Source organism: Nomascus leucogenys, chromosome 20 (assembly GCF_006542625.1).
Source record: "Nomascus leucogenys isolate Asia chromosome 20, Asia_NLE_v1, whole genome shotgun sequence".
In the NCBI taxonomy this organism is placed as follows: domain Eukaryota; kingdom Metazoa; phylum Chordata; class Mammalia; order Primates; family Hylobatidae; genus Nomascus; species Nomascus leucogenys.
The window spans coordinates 8,539,024-8,565,666 of NC_044400.1; the positions used below are offsets into that span (position 1 = coordinate 8,539,024).

Sequence of the window (26,643 nt, forward strand, 5' to 3'; positions counted from 1 at the left end):
ACCTGAACTAAGACAATAAACCTGACATGGCAAGAAGGGGTGATTCAGTGGCGTTTGGCAAGTGGGTGCAGGAGGTGAGCTGATCCACCAGGTAAAAGTGACTTCCAATCTCCTTGCTTGAGTGGAGAAGACAGGTTACAGTTACTTGAGGGTCTTGAGAGTGGAAATGGAATTTCAAATGCAGCAGAATGGTTATGAGAGATCAAGATGAAAAGTGTTCGCTGGATTTTGGCAATTTGAGGATATGAGCGACCGTAAGAAAAATGGTTTCAGTAGAAGAGTGAAACTGAAAAGCAGATAGTTGTAGTTAAGACTTGAAGAGAAGGTGAAGAAGTAGAGACAGCAAATAAAGTCGTCTTTTAGGAACTTTAGAGGTGAAAAGGCTAGCATATGGGGACTAATTAGTTATAAGGGGAGATAAGACCTGGAGGAGGATTTTGAGTTGGGATGGATAGGAGAGAATTTCAACTACAGAGTATTTTTTATTGCCAGGGAGCTGGGTGAAGTACACTGCTGATTATTTTTAGTGGTTATGATGTTGGAAGTGGGGGAGGTACATTACTGCCACTTACTGGGTGGTCCAGGCAAGTGCATCCAGTCCCTCACAAGGGAAAAACTGCCATTGGTGTCTTAGTGAATAAAGAGCCTAGACATCTGGAATTTCACTAGATAGAGGGCAGATGTTTGCTTTCCCCAGTTACCAGCAAAGCCAAAACTGTTATTCTCACTTATAGCCTCTCTTGCAACTTGCTGTACTCACCCAAGAAGGTGGGGCTCCGGAGTACAAGAACACAGTATCTCAGGTGAACTTGGTTACATCAAAGGTCACCATGTGCCCCAAGCTTGAACAAAGCAATGCTGCTTCTACAAAACTTAGAATTTGGATACTGAGAGATGAGGTGGTTGTTTCTAGGGATGAGAACTCTAGGCTGACTACACTTAAAACCCGGGGGCTGGGACAGCCAATTTGGGAAGATGCTTATGTGCCGCAGATGAGCAGACACAGGAACTAGTTTGCAGGGAGAGGCAAATGGAACAGATCCAGCTCAGCTCCTGACTTTCCAGTGCCTACCCCAGGCACTCTGTATCCTTGCCGTGGCACTTGCCATACCCATGTCATGAGCTCCATGATACCTCCCACCCATTTCAATAGAACTCTTGAGTAAATTTCTGTTTATTGCAAGCAAATACACTTGGCAAAAATATGGATGTAGCATTGGCCAAACATTTCAAGAAAGGGATTACTGTCACAATAGGACCAGGTTTGGCAAAATAGCTCAATGGGATCCACTGCTTACAGATGACACTGGCTAGGAAGAGTATTGTAGATATCAATTGATCTTGCTGATCCTGTGTCTATCCTCCTATTCTCTGCAAGAACACCCTGAGATTCTCTTGGGGATGGTCCTTTCTCATTTTGCTACCATTTGTTTTGGGTAGTGATGACTCCATCCCCTCCATCTCCAGTGACGAATATGCATTTTATCATCTTGGCCACAATAATTGGTTCAGGCATGAACATGTGGCCCAACTGGATCCTGTCAAGTAAATCCTGAGACTTTTTCTGATGTTACTGGGGAAGAGGAACCCTCTTTTTATGAGAGATGTTAAACTATGAAGATATGAGTCTGATCTTCTAGATGCTATGCTGCCACCTCTGGAAGAGTGGAAAACAGAGCTGAGTGATGGAAGACAAATATATTTGATAGCATTTTGAACTCCTAGATCCAGTCATGCCTGAAGCTATCCCTGTCCCTTGGACTCTTCGATTAAGTAACTCAGTAAATTCCATTCTGACTTTTACAGTTTAGACAAGTTTCTATCATTTACAGTGGAAAGAATGTTGACTACAACATTAGCCTTTGACAATGAATTAAATAATTGAGATCAAGAGATGATAATGCACATCACGTGGCTTTGCAAAGTAAATAGTGCTGTCCAAAGAAAGGAAATCAGAGATGTGCTGCTGTAGGATTGCTCTCCATTTGTAAATCTAATACACCTAGAGTTTCATACACCAAGGAGGATAATTCAATGATAGAAATCTATTTGAGCCATGGAAACTTCTATCTTAAAATAGTATTAAAAAAGGGAGGGACAGAGAAGGCATTCTGTTTTCCAGGCAAGCATTAATGGACTTTGTCCCCTAAATGCTCATGTCTCTTGTCCTGGAACAACATTAAGGATTATTTCTACTCTCCTCTTCATTGTCCTCTTCATTACAAAAACAAACAAACAAACAAACAAACAAAAAAGGAACACTTCCAGAACCCTGAGCTCCTGACTTCCCACCTATATTCCCATCTGTGTGCTCACCGGTAATCCCGTCTTCCTAACAATCATAAAAATATGCATATTATTTAGAAAACACCTCTTGCTAGGGGTGCCAATATTTTTGGAATCTTCTGCAAACACCTGTGACCTTGGCCAGTGTGATCATTCTATCTTCATCCCATCGTTTCAGCACTTAATGACCAGGGGTGGCAGGATATACATTGGTTGGGAAAAAAAAAAAATCATTTTCTGCAATTTTTCTTTGAAAGCATCTTTTGGTGAGAAAAATAAATAGACCTGCCACATGACTGCCCTTATAAATCATGTTGTTTACATAATGAATTAGTGTTTAACTAGAGAATGGTGGTTTTTAATCTTTAAGCTCTCAAACTTTTGACCGATTTTGTTAGTTCATCAGCATAACCAGGTTAAGTCTTCCAGATTACAAATTAGTTTCATTCTCCCTCATCACTGCTATATGTTTTTTGACAAATTATGGAAAGAACACCCGGTAATGGGATCTCTGTCAGTTAGATTCCAAATGAATCAAAACTATGAGGATAACTGCTCAACAGAGGCAGTTAAATGTTCAAATAATGTGACGGTGTTATCATCATTTACGCAGGAGACAGTCTCTACAGGCTTTTCAAAATGATGTGACTCTGCTTTCAGGAGAGAGGGCCATTGCAGCGATTCTAGTAAACTTTAAAAAGGAAGAACAAAGAACCTAGAAGGACACACACATGAGGAATACAGAGCAAAGCAGAAAACAATAATGGCAGCCCGAATGGCTCAGTCACAAAAACAAATCAGACAATTATCCAACTATCGTGGTAACGACATATATTGGTTAAGGTTTCTGGCTGCAAGCAACAGAACAATGCAACAACACTGTGGCTATATTAAGCAAAGGAAAGTTTATTTGAATGATGTTGAGGGGTGGAAGTAGGAAGGAATTCAATGAATTTATGAGAGGCTAGGGGACCAGCCTTGGAGATATTCAGAAATGAAGATGCTTAGCGGAGCCATGAAATTGGAAGAAGGAAAAAAAGCGACTCTTCTGACTCTGGTAGCTGGGTCAGAGTGCTCATTTCATGGCCACCACCAGCATCAGCATTGTCATAATAACTTCCAATCATCAATCACTCTAGATTGGAAGTTCATCTAGATGATGCTTTTGATTGTTGATCAGGATTATGTTATAAAAATAATGGGTGGGGAGAGAAATGGGTGGGGAGAGAAAAATAATGGGTGGGGAGAGAAAATACAGCCCTCGTAGTTTCCATAGTAGGTAGCATTCACTTAGAATTTTTCTCCCACAGAAATGCCACACATATGGGCAGATTATTTCCTAGTAAGTTGCTATAATGGAGAGGCAGTGGATATTGGAAGACAAAATCGTATTCAAAACACGGGTGATTTCAGCAATTTAATAATTCCATCTTTTGATTTTAAACTATAAATTACATTTGTTTTTCCTTTTGAGAATTGGTTTTCAGCCCAAAACTTTTAGATTGCTTATCAAAGCATGCTGTTTCTATTTTTTTTTTTTTTTTTTTTTTTAAGATGGAGTCTTACTCTGCTGCTAGGCTGGAGTGCAGTGGTGCAATCTCGGCTCACCACAACCTCCGACTCCCTGGTTCAAGCGATTCTCCTGCCTCAGCGTCCTGAGTAGCTGGGATTACACGCATGCGCTAGCACACCCAGCTAATTTTTGTATTTTTAGTTGAGACGGGATTTCACCACATCGGCCAGGATGGTCTCCAGCTCCCGAGCTCGTGATCCACCTGCCTCGGCCTCCCAAAGTGCTGGAATTATAGGCGTGAGCCACCATGCCCAGCCTCTACTGTCATCTTTTATATTTTCTCCAGTTCTGTTCCCACCATCTTTTCTTTTCCTTTAAAGTACTCACAACATGAGCCCCATGTCACGTAACTTTCCCAAAACTTTACTGAGAATGTTTGGAGAAATGGGTGACTTCTGTTAGTGCTATAGTTTATGGAATGGACTATGTTTTTGAATCAAGACACAGAAAAATATACCTAATGCTAAAACAATACGGAATAGATTGTAAGTGCTTCAGGAGGTACTGCGTCAACTTATGATGCTTTGCGGCTTTGATTAGAAATATCGGTTGCTGCTTTGTTACATAGACGTCAATAATCAGGCCGATTCTCTGCTGAATCTACGACATGCACTGGAAGTAAACCTCTCTCATTGCCTTGTTTACTTATTTTTTTTTTCATAAGAGGCAAGTACAAGAAAAAGCTTAATTACTTTAACTTCTGAGTAGTTTGGAATCTAAATAAATAGGAGTTACCAAATATATGCACTTCTGTGAATAGTTTTCCCCCACATGTTTATTCATATTTTTGCATCTCATCAAACCTAACAGATTCTAAAGTCTCTAGTGATAATGACAATATCTGCTACGGAGAGACTAGCCTGGGGGGAAGAGGATCTCCCTGAACAAGGATAGCTGAGTTGCTGCAGCTTTCAAATGAAGCTGGACATTTAGCTGCAGGGGTAGCACCCTTTGACCAAGGCAGCCCAAAGATAAGTTTCAGGGATGGGACTGACAGAAGAGTAAAGTTCTTCCCAGCCCTTTCTATTTTTTCTCTTTATTCCTTTTTCAGGCTTCTAGCAGTCTTCGGTTTTCATAGTTTCACTCTCAACCCTAAACAGTACTTCTGTGAAGTACCCTTTGGCCCCTCGTTTTCAGCTCCTAAACTCACCTGGAAATAGATGTCAACCCAATTTTGGTCTGACTAGTGCAATAGGCATTTTGGTGATTACACCAGCCAGGAAGAAATTTGCATCTTAAAGAGTTATTAACCAAATGGGACAATGTGCATGAAGTTCTTCTATATTTATCTACTCAAGGCAAGAACTTTGTCAATACTTTGTACCTAACTCTCTCACCCTCTGCTCATCTAAAGCAGCATCACACACACACACACACACACACACACACACACACGTATGTCAGCAAACAGAATCACAATGGCATAGAGAATGGTCTGACCAAGTAAATCCTTTATGCATTTTTGGATTTATCCATTGAATCTAACCATCTGTGAGTATTTTTCAATGCCTACTGGGGATGGAGTAGTGAAAAGAACACTCTCTGTCTTCACAGAGTCTATATGTAAATGGGGAAAATAAACATGAACACATATTAACATATAATATAATGTCAGATGGTGATAAGTGCTATGAAAAAATGAAGCAAGGTAGAGAGACAGAGAGCTATTGGTGTTGCCAGGGAAGGCATCTCAGGCAATGGCATCTGAGCAGAGACCAAATGAAGTGACCGACTGAGCCATGTAAATACAAGGGGAGCAGCAAGTGTATAAAGCTGCTGGTGTAAGCCAGGTTCCTTAGAGGAGGAGCAGGAAGGCCTGGGTGGCCGGAGTGGCATGAACAAGAGGAAGTATGGCTGGGGACAGAACACAAAAAGTAGCCTCAGGGTCAAAGCAGGTAGGACCCTATAGGTCACAGGAAGGACATACATTAGATATTAAGAATGAGTTTCTTCTAAGTAATTGGAGATTATGGAGGAGGGGGGGTGACATGATATGATTTACATTTATAAATGATCCTTCTAATTGCTGTGTGAAGCCTAGATTTAAGGGGGTTAAGATGAGAAGTAGGAAGGCTAGTCAGGGGGGTAGTGAAATATAGGAAGAGATGACAGTGCTTGGATAAGAATAATTCCAATGAAAATAATCAAAAGTGGTTGAATTTAGAATATATTTTAAAGGTGGGATCTACTGATGAAGGAAGAGACAGAGTAGAAAGCAGGGGTGATCCCAGGTGGCACATGGCAGTAATATTTCCTGAGATAGAGGACACATGGGATCTGAAGAATCAAGGATTACTCTAGATAAATCTGAGATGTCTACAAGGCACCCCAAAAGACATGAAATCAGTATTTGAATATGCAAGTCTGAAGTTTGAGACTGATGTTTTAAGTTTGGAAAGCATCAAGCTCTAGATGGAATTTGAAGCTGCATGAATGGTATATTTCAACTCTGAATGTTTAATGTCCAATAGTCTGAGAATAAGAATGAAAAGAGAAAAGAAGTCCAAAGCCTTAACATAGGGGTAACCCAACATTCTGAAGATGGGGAGAAGAGCAGGGTCCACCAAAGGGGCACTCACTGACATGAGAGTTTCAATAGGAAGGAATAAGAAGCTGTAAATAATAACTCTAAAACCACTGCAAGATTTCATGTCCAGCTTCATTTCCTTATTTCTTTCTAACTCCTGGAAGTACGGAGTTCAGTAAAATAGTATCTGGTCTACTAGATACAGCTCACAGCCCAGTTGGAAGATATTAAAATAATGAAATTACAGCTTTCGGATAAAGAGAAGGTAGGACTAATTGAGAATGATGAAGAAAGGGATAGCTTTGTGGCACTGGTAACTATGAGTTGGAAGAGTAAACATGATTACAAGTTTACTAAGTAGAGGAAGCTACAAAATGATATTCAAGGTGAACAAAACTTTACATGGTAGGAAAAGATGAATGCAGTTTCTTCTACTTGTATTTATATTTATTGCATTTATTATATTACATGCCTTCTGGTTGCCTGATGAGTGCATAAATGTATGAATAGATTAAAAGATAAATAAGAAAAAAATTTACAAAAGAAAATTATTTCTTTTGATATTAAAACAGCTTATAATGTTTTTATTTTTTAAGGAAATATACCCTAATATTTCAATATTTTTTTCTAACAAACCACAGTAGGACAGATTAGTCTAATATTTTTTCTCTGGGTTGTAGTCCAAGAAACTGATTCCTATCTAAAGATTGTAATATGAGCACTTGAGTATGAGGGAAATATATTTTCATTCCGTTTGCTTTCATATATTTCGAATAATTAACATGACCAAATTTTGTTCAGCTGACTGTTGACGTACATTGTGGATTGATATTTTCTGCTTTTCATTTGCCTGTCATCATCTTATTAGAATTACGGAGAGGGCCAGCAAAGGAAGGAAAGGGTAATACAATTCAAAGGTTAAGTTCTGCTACCTTCTCCCATATTTGTATGCTCTTTACAGACTTTGAATAGAAAACTGTCCATGAAATTCACATGCTCAATTATATAACTTACTATAATTAATCGGAAGTTAAAACTTATCAATTAGGTTGTCACTTACTTTACTAAGTAGGAACTTTATAGGGGGATTAAAACTACTGTGAAATTATTAATTGCATTTGAGTGACAAGTCTGAGGAGAAAATTTGGTACACAGAATTTATTCAGGTAATTAAAAATACTAAATGATTTATCTTTAAAGCACAACTTATATGGAATAAAGCTGAAAGTGTCATTCAGTGATTGAGAAGAGTTGAAAGATTCTTTTGGGTGGGGAAAGTATAGAAATTTTGACTCACTCTAGATTAAAGCAAAACCTAGGAAAGAAGACTATACTTTTCCTAATATCAGCATAGATTTGTTAGAATCCCAGGTGGTACGACTTCAATTTATTTGCATGAATGCATAGTTCAATAAGAAAAGACTCAAATTTAGTTGGAGTAAAACTGCTTAATGATTTCAAATATTACTTTAATATATTAATATAACAGGTTTGAATATCGATAATGGAGTCTCTTTCATTTGGGTCTTAAGGGTGTTCTCAAAGCCACTAGTGCTGAGTGCTAGGTATGCACTGAAGCACCTAAGAGGAAAGCACTTTAGGTTAAAAGCACTTTCTCTCTCAGCCTCGGGTTAAAAGCTATTTCAGGATTCTGTTAAAGGCATTCTTTAGTCCTCAGCTTCAGCTTAAAAGTGGCTTTGATGAAAAGTGCTTTGAGGCAGGTAAAGGATTTTTTAATAAACCATATGAAGAGGCAGGGAATCATGTGGTTCTGCGGAAGGGCTGGCTAATTCCATGGAGGTGTGATGTAACCTCTGCTCGGGAATGCCCATTCCCCATGGGCTGTGATCCGCTGAGCACTGTGGTCCGCTAGTTATTCCACGCAAAGAAATTGAAAAACATTTCCAGGAATGTAATTGGAGAGAAGTAGTTATGAGCCCAAATTAGCAGGCCATGATGCACACATTTCTGAAAACATTTTGTCTCATTTGGGCTTCCAGTCAAACACAGTGTGTGTTTCTCATTTTTCAGTTTCTACTGCAGAAAGTGACAATACAACAACATTTCTAAAACACCTTATCCTGTCCCAATGTTGCCCACCAAACTGAATGAATAGGTATCATGCTGTGAGGTGCTGCTTTGTATACTGCTCATTTTCCAGGTTTGTTGCATGCTTGACAGTTATGTTTCCAGCTACTGGGACCTCTTATGGAGGGAGGGGACATAGAGAAGGAATGGAGTATCTCAGTTGGATCTGCCTACTGAATTGGCAGAATGATGTTCACCACCGTGGATGCTTACTTGCAAGAGTTGATATTAGTTGGTAAAACACAGTCAGGAGAAATTGTGAACTCCTGAGATATGGCAAATGGCACATGTACTCTGGCTAAGTCCCAGGGACTAGGTCTAATTTCTGTTGAGGAAAGAGCCTCAGACACAATGGAAAGAAGCTACTTTCTCACCTTGTGAGACTCAATGAGTAAGAGTTGTTGCTTCAGGCCCTAAAAAAAATCAGGTGCACCATGCAGGCAGGGTGGGGAGAAGAGCAGCCTTTTTGTTTCCTTGGAGACAAAGTGGACTAGAAATTCAGTGGGATCCAGATGGATGGAGCACATTCTGGCACACGGAAGGTTTTGCAGGCTTAGGAGCCCTGGCCAGTCCCTAGGCAGGGAAGCAGGTAACTGTCAGAAGGTGCTGGCTGCACAGCCAAGGTGAGGTGCCTCCTTCAGGCAGCTTGCGGGTAGTAAGGATATAAAAGAGAAAGAAATGAGAGAGGAGAACACGATGGGGCAAAAGATAGTATTCATCAAATTGTGCAACACACTTCAGGGACTCCCTTGAGTAGCTGAGGAGGCAGAGAAAGGCTGTGTTGTGATTACACAGGAGGGAGCCATGACTTGGGACATTTGTGCCGTAAGGTCAGTGTTACTCCGTTCATACCCACAGCTGCAGGGGCCTTGGCCATTGCGATTATGCAGGAATGAACTCAAAATAGGTAACAAGTACCAATTTCATAATATAGCCTTCTAGTGGAGCCAAGTTTTGGGGGTATGGAGGTGATTTTCTTGAGACAGAATATTTCCTTCCAAGCAAGCTGGAATGTCTAATTTTGAAGGACGGAATCACAACTTACACATCTCTGTAGGCCCAGTGCCCAGCCTATGGCTTGCCACATGCTAGGTCCTCAATACATGTTTTCAAAATAAATAAAAACAAATAACAAACATTAAATGAGTAACAAAATTGCCTATAAAGTAGAACACAAACTCCTAAGCCTGGGATTGTGCAAAACACTTGCCACAGACACTTCTTCTCATCAAACTCTTTACATTTCATCTAAGGCTGTTCCCAGGCTTTCCTATGATTGTGTACCTCAAATGTCTCACCCATTTTTACACAAGTCCAAGTCTCTAATTCAAGGCTCAGTTTAAAGACCATAAAATCATAAAAGCATTAATCTTTCCCACACTTTTCCATGTGTAATTTCCCCAAATTTGTGACCTAAATACGCCTTAAAGCATTTGACATCTAATATATTACACCGTAGTTTTTGTGCATTTATCCTCCTTACTCACTTCCTGGGGACCTTGCTTTATGTAGCTTTGTATCCTCTAAGAACACAGTTGCTCAGAAAATACATGTCAGTAGGCAATAGGAATAACAATCACACCTGTAGCATAAAGAAACGCAAGCATAGCCCTTCACCCTCATCATTGGATAATGCCTGAAAAAGTTATAATCACAGTCTAGGCACACAGAGTGTTCCAAATGCTAACTGTATTTTAATGCAACGTCACAGAAAAATCCCATCATATATTATCTGTTTTGCAATTTTCAGAATGTGTTCTCTGCAGTCAGGTGAAGGACTGGTATGCAATACTAAGTAGAACTGGGAGTAGAGTATAACCATCAATAGCTATTGTTTGCTACGCTACTTGCTTTTTATAAAACATTACCAGTCCTGAGAAGTATTAGCTGGAGAGTGTAAAGAAAGAACATTCCATCATCTTGCCCAAATTCACAAAACAAGTAAGTAGCAGAGCCAAATCTACTTCAAAATTTGGTAATCTTTATGGTTCTGCAATACTCTGTTTTCCTGAATAAGTAAAATACTTACAGCTCTTTAAATAGCACAGGAAGGGTCTTGGTTGCCCCTTTCACTAAAACCTATGACTTCCCATTATACACACCCAAGCACAAAAAGGAAGAGATTTTCTTCATGTATTTAATTATGTCAAGTGTGCTTTACATACTCAAACATTACATAAAACTAATACAGTCATTGTGCTGTAGTATCTCTTTCTCCCAAGAACGAACTACATATTTTCTTAGATGTTCTTTGTGTCTAGGATTCTAGGCTGGTCATAATGGGGGCAAAAGGCTGAGCCAAAAGGCTAACCCCTCCCTAGCAGAGTCTTCCTAGACCACTCCTAGAATGCAGATGGTATGCCAAGTTGGTTAGCGCAGACTCTCTCTAGCAGATCTCTGATCGATGTCCATGGTCCTGGTCAGCAAATGAAACTGAAGCTCAACATACACGTTCATGGCAGCTTCTCAGAGAGTTGCATCTGGGAGGCCAGAAAGAATCCAAACATTCTCCAATGGACTATTTACCCTCTACCTTCTGTCCTGGATGAAGTAAGGCTGCAGCGCCAACTTTACCCACTATTCAACTCCTGCCCGGTCAATACCTTTGAGGCCACGGCTCCCTGGCAAAAGCTTCTGCTTCCCACCCTGTTCTTCATGCTGTAGTAGAGACACCTAGGCAGAGACCTGTCCTGTGGAAAAGTCCAGTCAGCGGCTACACCGTGTAGTCCCATTTGGAATATTTATATTCCTATACTGCAAAGCCACCTTCGGAATACTTTCTCCATATCACTGTGGCATCTCAAGTTGAACTTAACCTCACATGCAGATCTGGTTGTCTCTCTCCATGTGTTTAGTAGTATATTTCTAACCAATATTATTTTTCTTCAAGATTATTCACTCGTACTACAAATACATGATCTTTCTGACTAAAGAGGCATGCATGCCAGTGTGTACATGAATACAGGAAATGGACGCTAGAGAACTGGAGGTATCTGACATCATTTGGAATTCTGTTTTTAATGAAGTGAGGGTCTAACCTCGCTTTTCTTTCTAAAATGTTTATGATATCTTCTTCAACTGGTAATTATGTGAACAGATTTATAACTAAAACAGGCTCTCACTTCCTCTTTTGATAGTATTTCTTAAAAGGCACTGAGTGAGGTCCTGTCAAATTCTTTATGTAATATCAAATGGTCTCCTATGCTAATTACTTTTTTAAGATGCACACATTGTAACATGCTCATTGTAACATTGTAAAGACCTCAATGCATTTAAAATGTGAAGTCACAAAAGACGTAAACATCGTATTTCACTGTCCAGGGAATGAATGAATGTATGAGGCAGTACGTATTATGAGGGAGTCCAAGGGAGCAATGGCTTTTCTGAAATTTAGAATATTTGGAATCTCACCATATTAAGATATCCTCAAGATATCATTTTTATACCATCAGCTTATTTCTCAGCCTCTTGTTATGTGAAAGATTCCTTCACTGTGAGATTAACTGAGGCCAGGCCTCTTCCAGCTCCATCTTTTCTTTCCTCCTATGAATCTGAGTTCCAAGTTCGAAGGGACATGTTAGGAGTGTGATATTCAAGTTAATGACCCTCACATATGTTTTATTTGGATGACGTCTCTTCTAAAGTCCCCCTCCTGTCTAATATGGATAGATTTTAAAAAATCATTACAATATTGGAGCTGAACAACTGTTGAAAGAGAATGAAATTTCTCTCTTTTGCTCTACATATCTAAAGGAATTATATCTTGTGAAAATGTCAACCTTTGTAGCAGTTTCTTAGATGGCTATCTGCATAAGCTGTCTATCACAACAAAAGCATGATTCCACTGCTGTATGCTTCATGAAGGCAACTTGAGCCAGGCAATTTTAAGATGTGGTCCAGGTATATACATTATAATTTTGGGCAAAATTTGAGCAGTAAATATATAACGCATTTTCTTGTAAACATTGACCAGGATATTTGTGGCTTATTTTGTTTTAAAGTCAGAGCATACTTCATAATTTGATTTTCTTACATCTGAACATACATATCACTATTCACTAATGTTACTGTCAAATATATCTAAATCTCTTATTCCACAAATTGTAATTAACATAAGGTGAATATTTGCTACATATGTGGGGACATACTAACTAGGCACAATGATTCAATTTTTTAAAAATGAATATGTGAAATGAGTACGTACTATATGGCCTTATATTTTGTCAACAAATCCTGCCTTAATGCGTTACTGTAGATTGATGCTTTTAATCAGTTAGCTATATAAAGTTCTTCTAATATTTCCTGATGGAATATCAAAGGTAAAATACTAAGAGACGTTTGAAAACAGAAAGGGGCTAGGTCACAATATTGTATAATAAGGACACCTAACTCTTAGAAAGATATTAAGTTGAAAAAGGGCTGTATTATAAACAGATATTTTTCTTTTTTATAAATTTCTTTACATTTCCCTTAATTATTCTCTTTACTGTGCTTTTTCCTTAAGCTACTATTAAATGGTGAAAGAAAGTTTTCATAAAGCCTGTTTTATATAAGTATTGCTGATTTAAGGAGGGGGAGAAAAGTTTTTTTTATTTCTCTTTTGTATTCTTTTTCTCCATGTGACAACAAAGTATTCAGAACATCTTTTTAAATAATGAAAATAATAATAATTGTTCCTAGGAGAATAAGAAAGCAAAGGAGAGGCTTTGTTTGACTTATCTGTGATAAGGCACTTTGGAGCTTTGGTTTTTATGAGTTGAAGAGAGAGATGTACGCAACGCTCTAACCCTTCTATTATGACAGTTTATACTTCCTACAGAGCTTACTTAAATGTCTGGGAAATAGACACAATTACCACCTTATGGAATGCTACTTAACTTTAAATGTTCCCTGTAGAATAGAAACCCACTTCATCAAAATTTATCTCAGTTTCTCAGGAATTATTTCGCCTCTAGGCTCCTGAATATTCCTGAGCACTTTTAAAATTTAACTCGTGGTTGCTTAGAAATAACTACAATAGAAAAAGAAAGACAAAATTCCCACACTACTGAAGTCTGTTCACAAGTGTTTCTATGAAAGAGCTGTGTCCTATGCCCATGTACACTTTAATCATTCACTCTTTCAGCTGTTATCAATTTAAAACCAATGAAACTCCCACACTGAGTCCATTTGAGCAGTCAATTTTAATATCTCGAGGCATCTGTAGTTATTCTGAATTGGCTGCAAAAGCAGAACTAACAAGTTAAGCTCTAACCATAAGTCGACATCAGGCTGGTAAACCATACATCAAACACAGACAGTTAGTCAATACTCCAGTATGAAAAACCAACTAGCATTTTTAAGAAGAGCAATATATTCATAATATGTTTGGCAGTCTGGTTTGCATTTCTTCCTTGATGGCTGTGCATTTAACTTTTTAGTCAACAGCGTGGTTCTCAAGCTGGCAAAAAAGCAAATTTGAGGGAAAACTGGTCAGCCTTCTGATCTGTGGGTAATATTTTTTAATGAGAATAAAAGGGATGGGGGAATGAGCCTTTTGTGAATAAGAATCTAGAAAGTGTCTTAAATGGCTGCCTTTTATAAGAAAACTCTTTCCACCATATGTTCTGGATCTTTGAGCACAGTCCCTACTTCAAATATTATGGCATTGTCAGGCCATGTGTCTCAATTTTGTGTTTGGAAAATATGGTTGTTAGAAATACCTCTTTCCCTCCCAGGAATGTCTCTGTGACAGGGTTGTTGCCTCCCATTGAGAGAAGAAGACAATGAAGAAGGAATATTCAAACAAGATCAAGGCAGTCATCACTTCAATCAAATCGTTTCCAAATTTCGGGGGTTGGGAGCTCTGGGTGAGGGGGAGTGCATGGTGTTTACGACATATAGCTGCCTATTCCCAGAACTCTTTTATGTACTTTTATTTTATCTTCAAAAAGAAAAGACATATTAAAGGGAAATATCTAAGGAGGAGCAATGCTACATAAAGTTTATGTTTTCAGATCTGTTGCCCCAGAAAATGCTTTGATAAAACACACTTACAGGAATATACTCAATTTCAAAGAAAAGCTGGGAGATATACCTCTCCCTATTGCAATTTCACTAATACTGACAGACCACCAATTATGACTATGCAAATCCTGATACGGCCTCTTGCCTCCCTCCCACAGAGAAGAATAGAAAATGCAGGAATAGCACTTTTACAACATGGAGTTATTTTTCCTGATGACTCAGTATTACAGAGGCCCAGTTAATTTTCATTATCACTAATCAGGTGGGGTAACAAGTCCAAGGGAGACGCTTTTAATATTGGACAAAATTTGGGCCTCTGAAATAAAATAATGCAAGTTTTTTTTGAATCTTAGAAATTTATGATATGTTGTTGATTTGTAATAGACATGAATTTGGAGAAAAAAGATTTGTAGGCCAAACTGTCAGTGATGCTAAAGGAAATAAAAGAGCACTCTCTTAATCTTAGGATATGTCAAAATGAATTGTGGATATTAATATTTCCTTTGCTCATAGCAGTCTAACACATCTGCTGAATGGGGTCCCTAATGAGGATATCTGAGTTGTGAGAGCTCTGACATGTACTATCTTTAGAGACACACTCAACATACACACCATGTGAACTCTTAAATCCCATTCATATCGTAAGTGAGGAAGGGGAGAGACCTCCTTTCTTGAACACCGTGGAAAATTCAACTTGTCTCACTGTATAAGAAGCATTCATTCATACATTTGCTCAAATAATCAATCTCCAGGTCAGAATGAAATTCTGCTTTCTTCTCCCTCAATTATCCACCTCGCCACACAATGAAATCACCGTCTAGTACTTAGTGTGAGCTGTAGAATTATACCAATGGCAGAGGCGAAAGCAGCATCCGGCACTGGCTTTGGATACTGTTCGTAGGTCTATGGAGGCCCTGAAAAGCTAACAAGAACTAAGCTGAAGAATCTTCCACTGCTTGTGAAGCTGGCTTTAGGAGTCAGGAGGGAACTATGCGGTACGAGAACACCTGCTGGAGAACAGCAGGGTATCAATAATAAATGCTAACCTTTAAAAAGGGGATTCTTTTGAACACTGACAAGGGCCCTGCATCTTTTTCTTCTCGTCAGGTGGTTTCACAGAGGAAAGATTTAGGATGTGATGAGAGGATTGAAACAGTCATGGGCCATCTCTCCAGAGGGCAGCAGACTTCTAACACAAGGAGGAAATACCATCTTAGCCTGACTTTTGGTTGTCTCCAACTAGTTGACGATATGCTTTTGAGAGCACATCAACTTTGGTGCAATGTTGGGGGTGGAAGGGGAGGTTTTGTATCTGTTTTACAATTTAGACACACACACAAGATTTGAGTTAGAGCACGGAGTATGCTTAAAACATGGCATAGAGTCACGAGATGAAACAAAGCCTGCCTCCACTTGTTACTGCTTCCTTTTTGGTGTGTATGATCTATTTCTTCCTATTTTATGGAAACTTGTCAGTCCTCAAACTGGAAGGCTCAAATACAGTATTTCAAACTGGCACCAGATTCATGTAACCCTATCGGGCATGCCAGAATTCTGGGCAATCTTTTAAGGATACATAGTCCACAGAATGAATAAAACCAGCAACTACTGCCAGTGCAAAATTTAGTATGGGTTTTAGGGGTCATTGGCTAAAAACGAAATGCCAATATGCTGGCTTTTAATCAATTGGGTTTTATTCATTTTACATTTCCAGCATTAAGCATAGCTATTACTAGGCATTGGGTCAGTTTCATGGCTAAAGCCTGGTATTTTCTTGTATTTCTTTTACTTGAGAAAAGGGAAACATCTTGAGGACTTGACTTAATGTGAAAGAAATGTACTTTAAAGGAAGAAAAAGGAGAATGATTATCATTGTTGTCTGCTAACACATAAAGTATAGTGAGTTACATACCAGAAATTTACTGGTAAAACCAATTTGTAGGTTAAAAAAATCAAGGGTATGTAAGTCACCATCTCAAATATTACATTCTCACTAACATCTGTATGAAAAGATCTGTTCCCATAAGAAAATAAATTCTTGAAGCACAGGGAAACCTATTTATCATTCTGGCTCATTCTTTTTCCCCTTACCTAATTTGCTCCCATTTCTGGACCTCATTTTCTCTAGTTTGCTCCAAAGCTATTCTGCTTTTAATATCTCACAAGACCTGGATTGTTTCCTGTGTGCATAACAGGCTTTTAAAATACATGGGCTTAACCTGCTACCCAGGTGCACCCTTTTCTCAACATTTCTCCATCTCTCATGGTGTCCTGTATCTTATTATTGAACAAAAGCTAACTATGTGGTACTGTATTACCAAGACATTTGCTCCCAGGAGCCTTTAAATAACAGAAACTGCCTGGGAACTATAAATGCAAAGGAACCAGGAAGCTTGTAGGCCAAGATAAAGAAGCTTAAGGTTGGCTATTAATTTTGGCTAATATTAAATCATGACACAGCTCACACGTAAAGATCACAGTAGAATTTTGAACCATAAAGAAGTTTTTTAAAAAAGAAGATTTACAAGATATTTTTAAGCACATTAGTGCATATTGTGGAAGTTGTGAGAGTATTTCAGACCCAAGCAATGATAGACCCATGCCCTAGTATATAAATTCAAGTATAATTATTCTCAGACTAACACTGATAAAGTGGCAACGTTGGAGTATGTCTCTACCCAAAGCTATATTACAGTGTTGCTCATATATATTTTGCTTAAATTAAGTGTGACAGTTATGTTACTGTCATATATCAGTTCTAACAAATTATTTAAAAAACACTTTTCTCCTAACTCAATGATTTTGCTATTCATAAACATGACTGTTAAGTCTAGGGCTGATAGCTTGTATTTGCAATTTGAATGGCAAATCTTTTTTTTGTTTCTCAACATAATTGACATATTTTTAAAAGAACTATAATTTTTCAAAGACATTATTTTCTTTTATGGCAGACACCTTAAACAATCAGTTATGTCTGTGTGGGTAATTACTTAAATGTTCCAGCAGTTGCATGACACTACATAAGTGAGTGTAGTTAGCAAAGAAAAATGAGCTCATGCCCATGTATAAAGAGCATCATGATTAAAATTACCAAAAAGAGAAATATAAGCCAAGCCCAAGTTATCAGTGTACGTTTCTTGAAGTAAGTGAATTACTGCTGCCTTTCCCAGATGCTTGCCTCGAATGATTTCTCGAGCTTTAAACAAATACTTGACAGAATGGTTTCCTAGGGCCATCTTGGTCATAAATGTGCACCTAAATACAGAAGAGGAAAAGGGAGAAAGGAAAGAAAGATAAAAATAAGAAAGGTAAGATGAAGGAAAGAAGAAAGGAAGAAACAAAAAAGAAAGGGAGAAAACGGTTGTGGGATGGCTAAGACAAGCTGAGCACCATTTTCCCATATATCATTTCATTTAAACTTTCAATGTAAATTTCATAAAGAAGAAAGCCAATAACCAGATATTAAGTTAATAGCTGGTAAATCACAGAATCCGGCTTCAAGCCTGGCTTGGTCAAATTTCAAAGCTGCTATACTTTCAAATAATCTGAGATATTTTCTCCTCATTTTTCTTAATTGTAAAATGGAGTTGAAAAATTGACTATCAGCAATAAGATCGATTCAGTTTATCAAGAGAATATAAAGCATTCTGTATCCTTTGAAAATATATGATATTTGAGGTATGGGATTAGTGTGGGATGCACCGGCAGACCACCCTAAGGCAAAACCATATCATTGGCCAGGTCTACCCATGTATTCAGAGTTCTAGTCATTCTCTACAGAGACTCATTCTTTAATAAGAGTGGACAACCATTGCCCATCAGACATTTGGGCAAAGTCACTAATTTGATAGAAATAGAATGAATCAAATAAAGGAAAGAAAAGGACCATAGATGAAATTGATCATTTAAAGACCAGAAGAGAACAATTTAAAAATAAAAAATAAAAACAAAACTCCAAAACAACGACAAATTCTAATCTATGTCCTCAGATAGCTTTTAAAAAATATCTACTTCTCCTATTTATTCAATTACCAAATATTTATTGAGTTCTATGTGTCATCTTCACTATTGTATAGGAGTAGAGTGGTCAACAGTTTTTGTTTTCATGGTATGTGAGAAATGAGATGTGCAAAAAAAGAAGAATGGGAAACAAATCTAGAAAATTGAAAACATGATTGCTAAAGGTAAAATAATGTAAATACTGGGGAACAAAACAGAATTCTTTCAAAATTTGAGAAAAGATAACACTGAATGAAACCATCAATTCAGGTGATCTAATGATCACATAAAAAAGATCTCAGAATAGGAAACAGAGAAAATAGGTGGGAAGAATGTATCGATGTAATAACAAAAATATAAAAAATCCAACACTAAAGAATCATAATTCTTAAAATTAAGGGCCAAGCAGAATCAAATGTAAAAATCCTGTCCACTATATACATTATCTTGATTCCAGAATCTCAAAATAAAGACCAAAACCCCCCAATGATTTTGAGAGAGAGAAATTCAAAGTAACAATGATACAAGCAAAACAATTTTAAGTGGGGAATCTGCAACTCAGTGTTGGACAGGCAATGGAATTTTATACCCAACTAAGCTACTGATCGAGTGTGTGGGCATACTGAAGGTAGTTTTTAGACCGTTGAGGACTCATGCTTTCCAAATGGGTTCATGGAAACTGTTAAAGAGTAACAGAAGGGAAGGCATGGGATTCCAAAGACAGTGGATCCAACACAGAGGAGCAGTGGAAGGAAATCATAGGGCAATCAGCTGGAGAGCAATCAGTGCAAATTGGAGAAAGAGGCTGAAAGGACTTTAGAAGAAGATATTCAGGGGAAAAAAGCAAGGAGTGGCAGACTAGAATATACAGATAGTTTGAGAGAACGAAAGCACATAATGACATAAAGGCCCAGAACGCAAGAAATGAAACTCTGGGTAGGGGAAGAAATCTGTGCAGGAAATTCAAAATGGAAAAATGAATCAAACTAAAAGCGTGATTATAAGCAAATGATAGAGCATAAGGTTTGAAAGCAAGAACAGTATAACGGGAGTGGCCCATAATTCACAGCATGCCACCCGTGGATATGTTCATCCAATCCGGCATATAACTTGGCCAAAGATTTGATAGTATTTACATGACTAAAATAAAGCTGATCATTGTTTTTTTTCACCATTTAGTCCAAAATATGAAAAAACCATGGAGGTAACATGAAACAGCATAAAACTGTTAATATATCCCTCAAATGTAAAAGATAGGAGAGTTTTTCCACAATCATCAGGGGCCTTACCCTTTGAGAGTCACAGGAGTTATGTTATTATAAGTACAGGAAAGGTAGTCTGTGTGGTGCTACAGTAAACAACCTTATGTAAGCATAATATTATGAATGTTGATTGATTAATTGATTGGTTTTTTGTTTGTTTGTTTTTTTTTTGAGACAGAGTCTGGCTCTGTCGCCCAGGCTGGAGTGCGGTGGCGTGATCTTGGCCCACTGCAAGCTCCGCCTCAGGGGTTCACGCCATTCTCCTGCTGCAGCCTCCCGAGTAGCTGGGAATACAGACGCCCGCCACCATGCCTGGCTAATTTTTTTGTATTTTTTAGTAGAGACGGGGTTTCACTATGTTAGCCAGGATGGTCTTTATCTCCTGACCTCATGATCCGCCCGCCTTTGCCTCCCAAAGTGCTGGGATTACAGGCGTGAGCCACCGTGCCCAGACGATTGATTTTTAAGAAAGGGAGTCTCCCTCTGTCACCCAGGCTGGAGTGCAGTCATGTGATCATAGCTCACCGCAGCCTTGACCTCTTGGGCTCAAGCAATCCTTCTGTCTCAGTCTCCTGTGTAGCTGGGACTGTAGACATGCATCACCACGCCTGGCTAACTTTTTTCACTTTTTGTAGAGAGACAGGGTCTCGTTATCTTGCCCAGGCTCATCTTGAACCTTGACCTCAGGCAGTCCTCCTCCTTTGGCCTCCCAAAATGTTTGGACTACATGCATGAGCCACCCATGCTCAGCCACTTTTTTTTGTAACTTTTAAAATTTACCTATAAATAAGCCATACTTATAAAAAGAAGTAAAATAAAATAAGTTTGTACAATGTAGAAGTAGAAGAGAAGAGGCAGAGGAGATGAGAGGAGAAGGTGGCTATAAATTCTTCGTCTTACCAATGGAGGCTTAGTGCTCAATTTTCTAGGGTTAATGAAACATAAGTAGAGATGCAGGCATCTTGCAAGTTGTGGAGAAAGCTAACGGAGACTGTGGGATGAGCTGTATTTGACCATAAGTATCTGGCAAGTAGAAGAACCAAGTAGGGTCAGGAGCGGTGGCTCACGTCTATAATCCTAGCACTTTGGGAGGCCAAAGCGGGCGGACTGCCTTAGCTCAGGAGTTCAAGACTAGGCTGGGCAACGTGATGAAACCCTGTCTCTACTAAAATACAAAAAATTAGCCAGGTGTGGCGGTGTGCGCCTGTAGTCCCAGCTACTCAGGAAGCTGAGGCAGGAGAATTGCTTGAACCTGGGAGGCAGGGGTTGCACTGAGCTGGAGCTGAGATCATGCCACAGCACTCCAGCCTGGGTGACAGAGTGAGAATCCATCTCCAAAAAAAAAAAAAAAACCCAAGACGAGGCTTGGTGTAGTTGAGTAAAATTCACGCCTATTGCAGCAGAAACCTGAAGTACTGTCTAAGACTGAAAAAGTAAGATATTACAACACTGAAGATGAGAAGGACGTGGACAAAAAAACAAACCAACTTTCACCCTAAATAACAAGGATGTAGGTATGGACCCAATCACCAGAACTATAAATAGAAACTGTTCAAAGTGGTACCTCTTAGGGAGCAAAACTAAGATGAGGCTGGAAAGCACTTCTCCTTATCATAAATCCCTGAGGTGTGCTATTTATTCTTCAAGCAGGTTTTATAATATACTGATTCAAAAATAAGTAGTATGATACTAATTTCAGTTTCTACTAATGCCAGCCAGTATGGTTTTGTCCTTATTAGGATGAATGAAACTACTTTCTAAACACTAAACATTTCTAAATCCTCTCTGATGCTATTATTTTGACATAAGGGCATATTAATTGCTCCTAAAAAGCCAAACAATTGTTATCTTCTCTAAAAACTGTATTACCTAATCTTGGATGTCAATACTGTTATTTGAAAGATTACATAGGCAGTCTGGCTAAAACTAAAGAGCTGTTACTTCAGTTCCAAAAGCAGGCCAAGGAGATTTACAAACACTGCTACCACCCCAAAATGGACCCTTTGGCCTATAATTTATATGTTAAATGGATTCAAGTTTTGTTCCCAATGAGATTCTCAGTGTTAATAAACTCATATATTTAAAAAGGCTCACCATTCCTTGGCAAACTTGAATGCCCTTGGAGAACTTTTCCAAAGCTACCACTGCAATGGTACAACGTTTGCTACACCCACCTGAGCTATTAAGATTTCTTTTCATTGAGCAATCATTCAGAATTTTTTTCTGGCCCACTTTATTTGATATCATAATATGTACTTCTCTTTAGTCATATTAAAGAAATTAGAAAATATGGGCCAGGTGCAGCTGCTCATGCCTGTAATTCCAGCACTTTTGGAGGCCAAGGCAGGCAGATCATTTGAGGCCAGGAATTCAAGACCAGCCTGGCTAACATGGCAAAACCCCATCTCTACTAAAAAACAAAAAAAAACAAAACAAACAAACAAACAAAAAAGAGTGGGACATGGTGGTGCACGCCTGTAATCCCAGCTACTCAGGAGCTGAAGCATGAGAATCACTAGAAACTGGGACGCAGAGGTTGCAGTGAGCCAAGATCATGCCACTACACTCCAGCCTGGGCGACAGAGTGAGACTCTGTCTCAAAATAAATAAACAAACAAATAATAAATAAATAAGAAAATACAGCACCATCAAGTGACTGTTTCCAAGTCTAGGTTCTAGCTAATGAAACCACATATAAAACAGGTTTTAAAGAAAGGGCTTGTGCTTGAGTTTAGATTGTGTGATATTGGGGTAATTCTCTTTTCACATTAAGTGCTTTGTGGACGTGACTCTGATGGGCGTTATAGGGTCAATAAAATATTAGCACTTCCTGCCTCCATCGTGGTGCTCAATAAAGCCCAGCCTCCTCAACCTACTGGTGAATTACATGAAAGAATAAACACTTTGAAAATTGACATGGCCGGCCGGGCGTGGTGGCTCACACCTGTAATCCCGGCACTTTGGGAGGCCGAGGCGGGTGGATCACGAGGTCAGGAGATCGAGACCATCCTGGCTAACACGGTGAAACCGCATCTCTACTAAAAATACCAAATATTAGCCGGGCGTGGTGGCTGGCGCCTGTAGTCCCAGCTACTCAGGAGGCTGAGGCAGGAGAATGGCGTGAACCCGGGAGGCGGAACTTGCAGTGAGCCGAGATGGCGCCACTGCACCCCAGCCTGGGCGACAGAGCAAGACTCCGTCTCAAAACAAAAACAAAAACAAAAAAAGAAAATTGACATGTCCCTGCAGAATCTCTCCCAGGTTTCAGGAAGCACAATTGTAAGGCCCAAACTGCCAAGCACAGCTTTCCTGAACCTTGGTAATGGAGGCCTTTTGTGCAGATCTGGAAGATTAGATAGTTTATAAAGTATGATATAGATTATCTGGCCAAATGAGCTGCAGAACAATTCTAAAGCCATTATTCCTCTTTCTAAATGATTCTTCCCTTTGAAAGAGTTAAGTTATTTTGCTTGGAAAAACTAACCATTTAACCATTAATCACTAATTGTATGTAATTTTTCTTAACTGATTAAAAATACTGATTTTATTGTTTTCCTAAGACTTTGCCTTAAGTGTAAGAAAAAAATGGATTAAAGTACTAAGTGTGACTAGCCAGGTATTTTTAAAAATTGGTTTAATGCCTTTCACTGAGTTAGGAAAAAAAAAAAAAACGTAGTAAAAGCCTTAAAACAAGTTCATAGCTAAAACTGAAACAAGCCCAAGAAGCGACTATATTTGCATAACTTGATCTGTACTTGGAAAAATATTCCACTGAAGACAACAATGGAAGCTTATCAAATCAGAATTTTACATAGATTTTCCATAGCCCTACTAATGAATACTGACTCATTGGTCAGTTATGGTGAAAATTTAATGGAGCTCTAAGATAAGAAATGCATGAATCAGAGTGTGTTTAGCGGTTCCATTGCTTCAGTATGAAAACTGCATTAGGCATCCAGCTTTCCTAATGCTTTCTGAGACCAATTCTAGAACACTGTAGTAATTAATTCTTCAGCATTTCATGTGGAGCCAGACCCTGCCACTGAATTAAAACCCCTTTTATTTTGTCCCAGTCATGAAAAACTCAGACGTTATGTAAAATTAGGAGTGTTGGCTGCTTAGCTGGTTTTATATTTTTCAAGATGGCAGTTAACCTGCAACTGAATCTTTTCCAAGAAAATGATCATCTATAGGATGAATTCTAAGGCAGAACTGAAGGTACTGGTAATACTACTTAGTGAAGTTGAATCTGTAGAGGGTCAATTACTGTCTACAACTCAGGAAAGTATTATACATCGGAGAGTAAAAGTCTGAGGCAAGTCTGACTTAAAGCAGGGTCGTAGTTTTACCCTTAAATCCTAAGAATTTTCTATTCTATTAGTAATGTATATGCTTTTGCTTCATGAAATTTCACCTTCTACAATTGGTTCAAAGTGCCAGCTAATTTTTCGGATCTGTTCACCTGCTTCAAAATGGATTGAAACTGATAGATCGAACAGTTATCATAAATTACTTAAATGCTAATCTTTTTAAGTAATGCTGAAATTAGGAGCTGCTTTGCCCTCTTCATGTGAAATGATTGCTTATTAAATCACCTCTCGATTTCTATAAAGTTTAGCCTTTCAGCTTTTTTCTGAGGGTTAGGAGTTTCTTTTCGCCCAATTTCAAATTCTTTCTTATATTTAATTTTCAAAAGATACACATAAGCTAGAAAATTTGAAAAATACAGAGAATAATGAACTTCATGCATGTTTTCTTGTTTTTAAAAAGAATCAATTTAGTCTGTATACTCTGTAAGATAAGTTCCAGTTATAGAAATATACTAATCACTGGTTCTATCTATCCATTCATCCTTTCATTTGACACACTAACAGTGATAACAACAATGAATAGTATTAATAAGCAGAGGGCATTCATAGAATATTTACTTTTGTTCCAGAAACTCTGTTGAATGCTTTACATAAGCTATGTCATTTATTCCTCTCAATGATGTATATAAGTATCCCCATTTAACAAATGAGAAAGCTGAGGTACGGAGAAGATCGTAACTTGATCAATGTCAAAATGAGTGACTGGTGATCTAATTAGTCTAATGCCAGAGACCATGATTGGTGGCCATCATCTATTCTTACAATCATCTATTCTGCCCTCTACATATATTTGTAAAACTACCTAGTTATTTCGGTTTGGATTGAGTTTTTAGACTGCCAGCTCTCAATATTCATACATTTTCATGACACCAGTTTGTCTTAGACAGTCTTCCTAGCACTTACTTCAGACTCTAACTAGGATGATCAGATAACCTTTTATCCAAATCAGGACATTTCTGATAGTGAAAAGGGCTGGGTTGGTAAGTGTGCTGGTTCATACTTACTAAAACCCAGAGTGAACTGGAACCACCCAGGCACAGGAGGACATGGTATCATTCTAACAGGCCACTAGGATATCCTTTCTCTGTTCCTAGTGCAGAACACAGATCCTCTGCGGGCAAAACTAGGTATACTGTTCAATGGCCCCATGATACCTCCTTTATTTTCTCAGGATCTGTTTTCTGGACAATTATTTTTCTTCTCTGTTACAGAGTAGAAAATTTAATAAGCAACCTAAGAAGAATAAAATATTCTAATATTCCTTTAGAACTGATTAGCTATGAACACAGAGGCACATTCATTTATCACAGTTATAGTACAAGTATAAAATGACCTGTACCTTTAATAAGTCCTTTTTCTTGCAGAGTTTTCAGGGAAGGTCTTCGGGTAATAAACTTCTTTAATCTGCTTTTAACTCGATTTTTGTCGCTTGTATCGGAAGCACTGTGATGCAGTCTGAACACTGAAGATTTAAAAAAAAAATCAGAGGCTTTCAGTAAATTTCTCCTTTATGATTATTACTTTATGCAAATCTGAATAGAAAACAGTAGTTATGAAACAACTACCTGAATTGATAGCTCAGGCTCTTCTGTCTAGAACAAGCCATGTGAGTAAAATTTGCCCACATGAAAGTATTAGTCCTGTTGTTGCAGCATGAATGTACAACGAGAATGGGATTAGTTCCATATATTCACAATTTATTTTCACTTTCATTTCCTTATATTTAACATAACCTTTACATGGATAATTCCATGTATTTATGCACAAAATTATGGTCAGAGTAAAGAAAAATTCATCTAAACTACAGGAGACAACTGTTTAGCATTGCTGATTTCAATTAAATATGATTATATACCATCCCTAGCTAATGCAGACATTTCTGGAGGTCCTGCTTGCTTGAATAATTTTGTCAATCTTCTTTTCTATATTAACCTGAAGTGATTTATTTTTCTGAAGCAGATATTTCTTACTCTCCTTATTGATGTATAATTACTACCAGTTCTATGTGAAATTCAGAAACATAATTTGCCTCAAACTTTTTCCATGTCTTCATTAGTCCCCGCTCTCCAGCTTCCTATTCTCAGATTTATCTTCAAAGTCAGGTGTGTGTAAAATTCATTCCTGAACAAATATTTGCTGAATGTCTACTAATCAGGCTCCATGCTAAAGGCTGTGAATTTGGGGATGAATATAATACATAAGGTCTGGGTTTTCATTAAGCATAGTCTAAACACATCCAAGATGTCTTCTTCCTCCTCTTCTTCTTATTTTTAGACAGAGTCTTGCTCTGTCACCCAGGCTGGAGTGTAGTGGCATGATCATAGCTCACTACAGCCTCAACCTCTCAGGCTTATATGATCCTCCCACTCCAGCCTCCCAAGTAGCTGGGACTACTGGCTACACCTGACTAATTTTTAATTGTTTTTTTTTGTTTTGTTTTTTTTGGTAAAAATGGAATCTCACTTTGTTGCTCAGGCTGGTCTCGAACTCCTGGGCTCAAGTGATCTGCTCGCCTCAGCCTCCCAAAGTGCC

At 38.4% G+C, this 26,643-nt stretch overlaps 1 protein-coding gene across 1 annotated transcript in view; it reads right to left on the reverse strand.

Moving 5' to 3' along the window:
- ARHGAP15 (Rho GTPase activating protein 15) overlaps nt 1-26,643 on the reverse strand; it is a 638,539-nt gene that overhangs the window by 250,742 nt on the left and 361,154 nt on the right. The window contains exon 9 of the mRNA XM_030801219.1: nt 25,451-25,573. Within this exon, the coding sequence (XP_030657079.1) occupies nt 25,451-25,573 (123 nt within the window). The remainder of the gene's footprint in view (nt 1-25,450; nt 25,574-26,643) is intronic.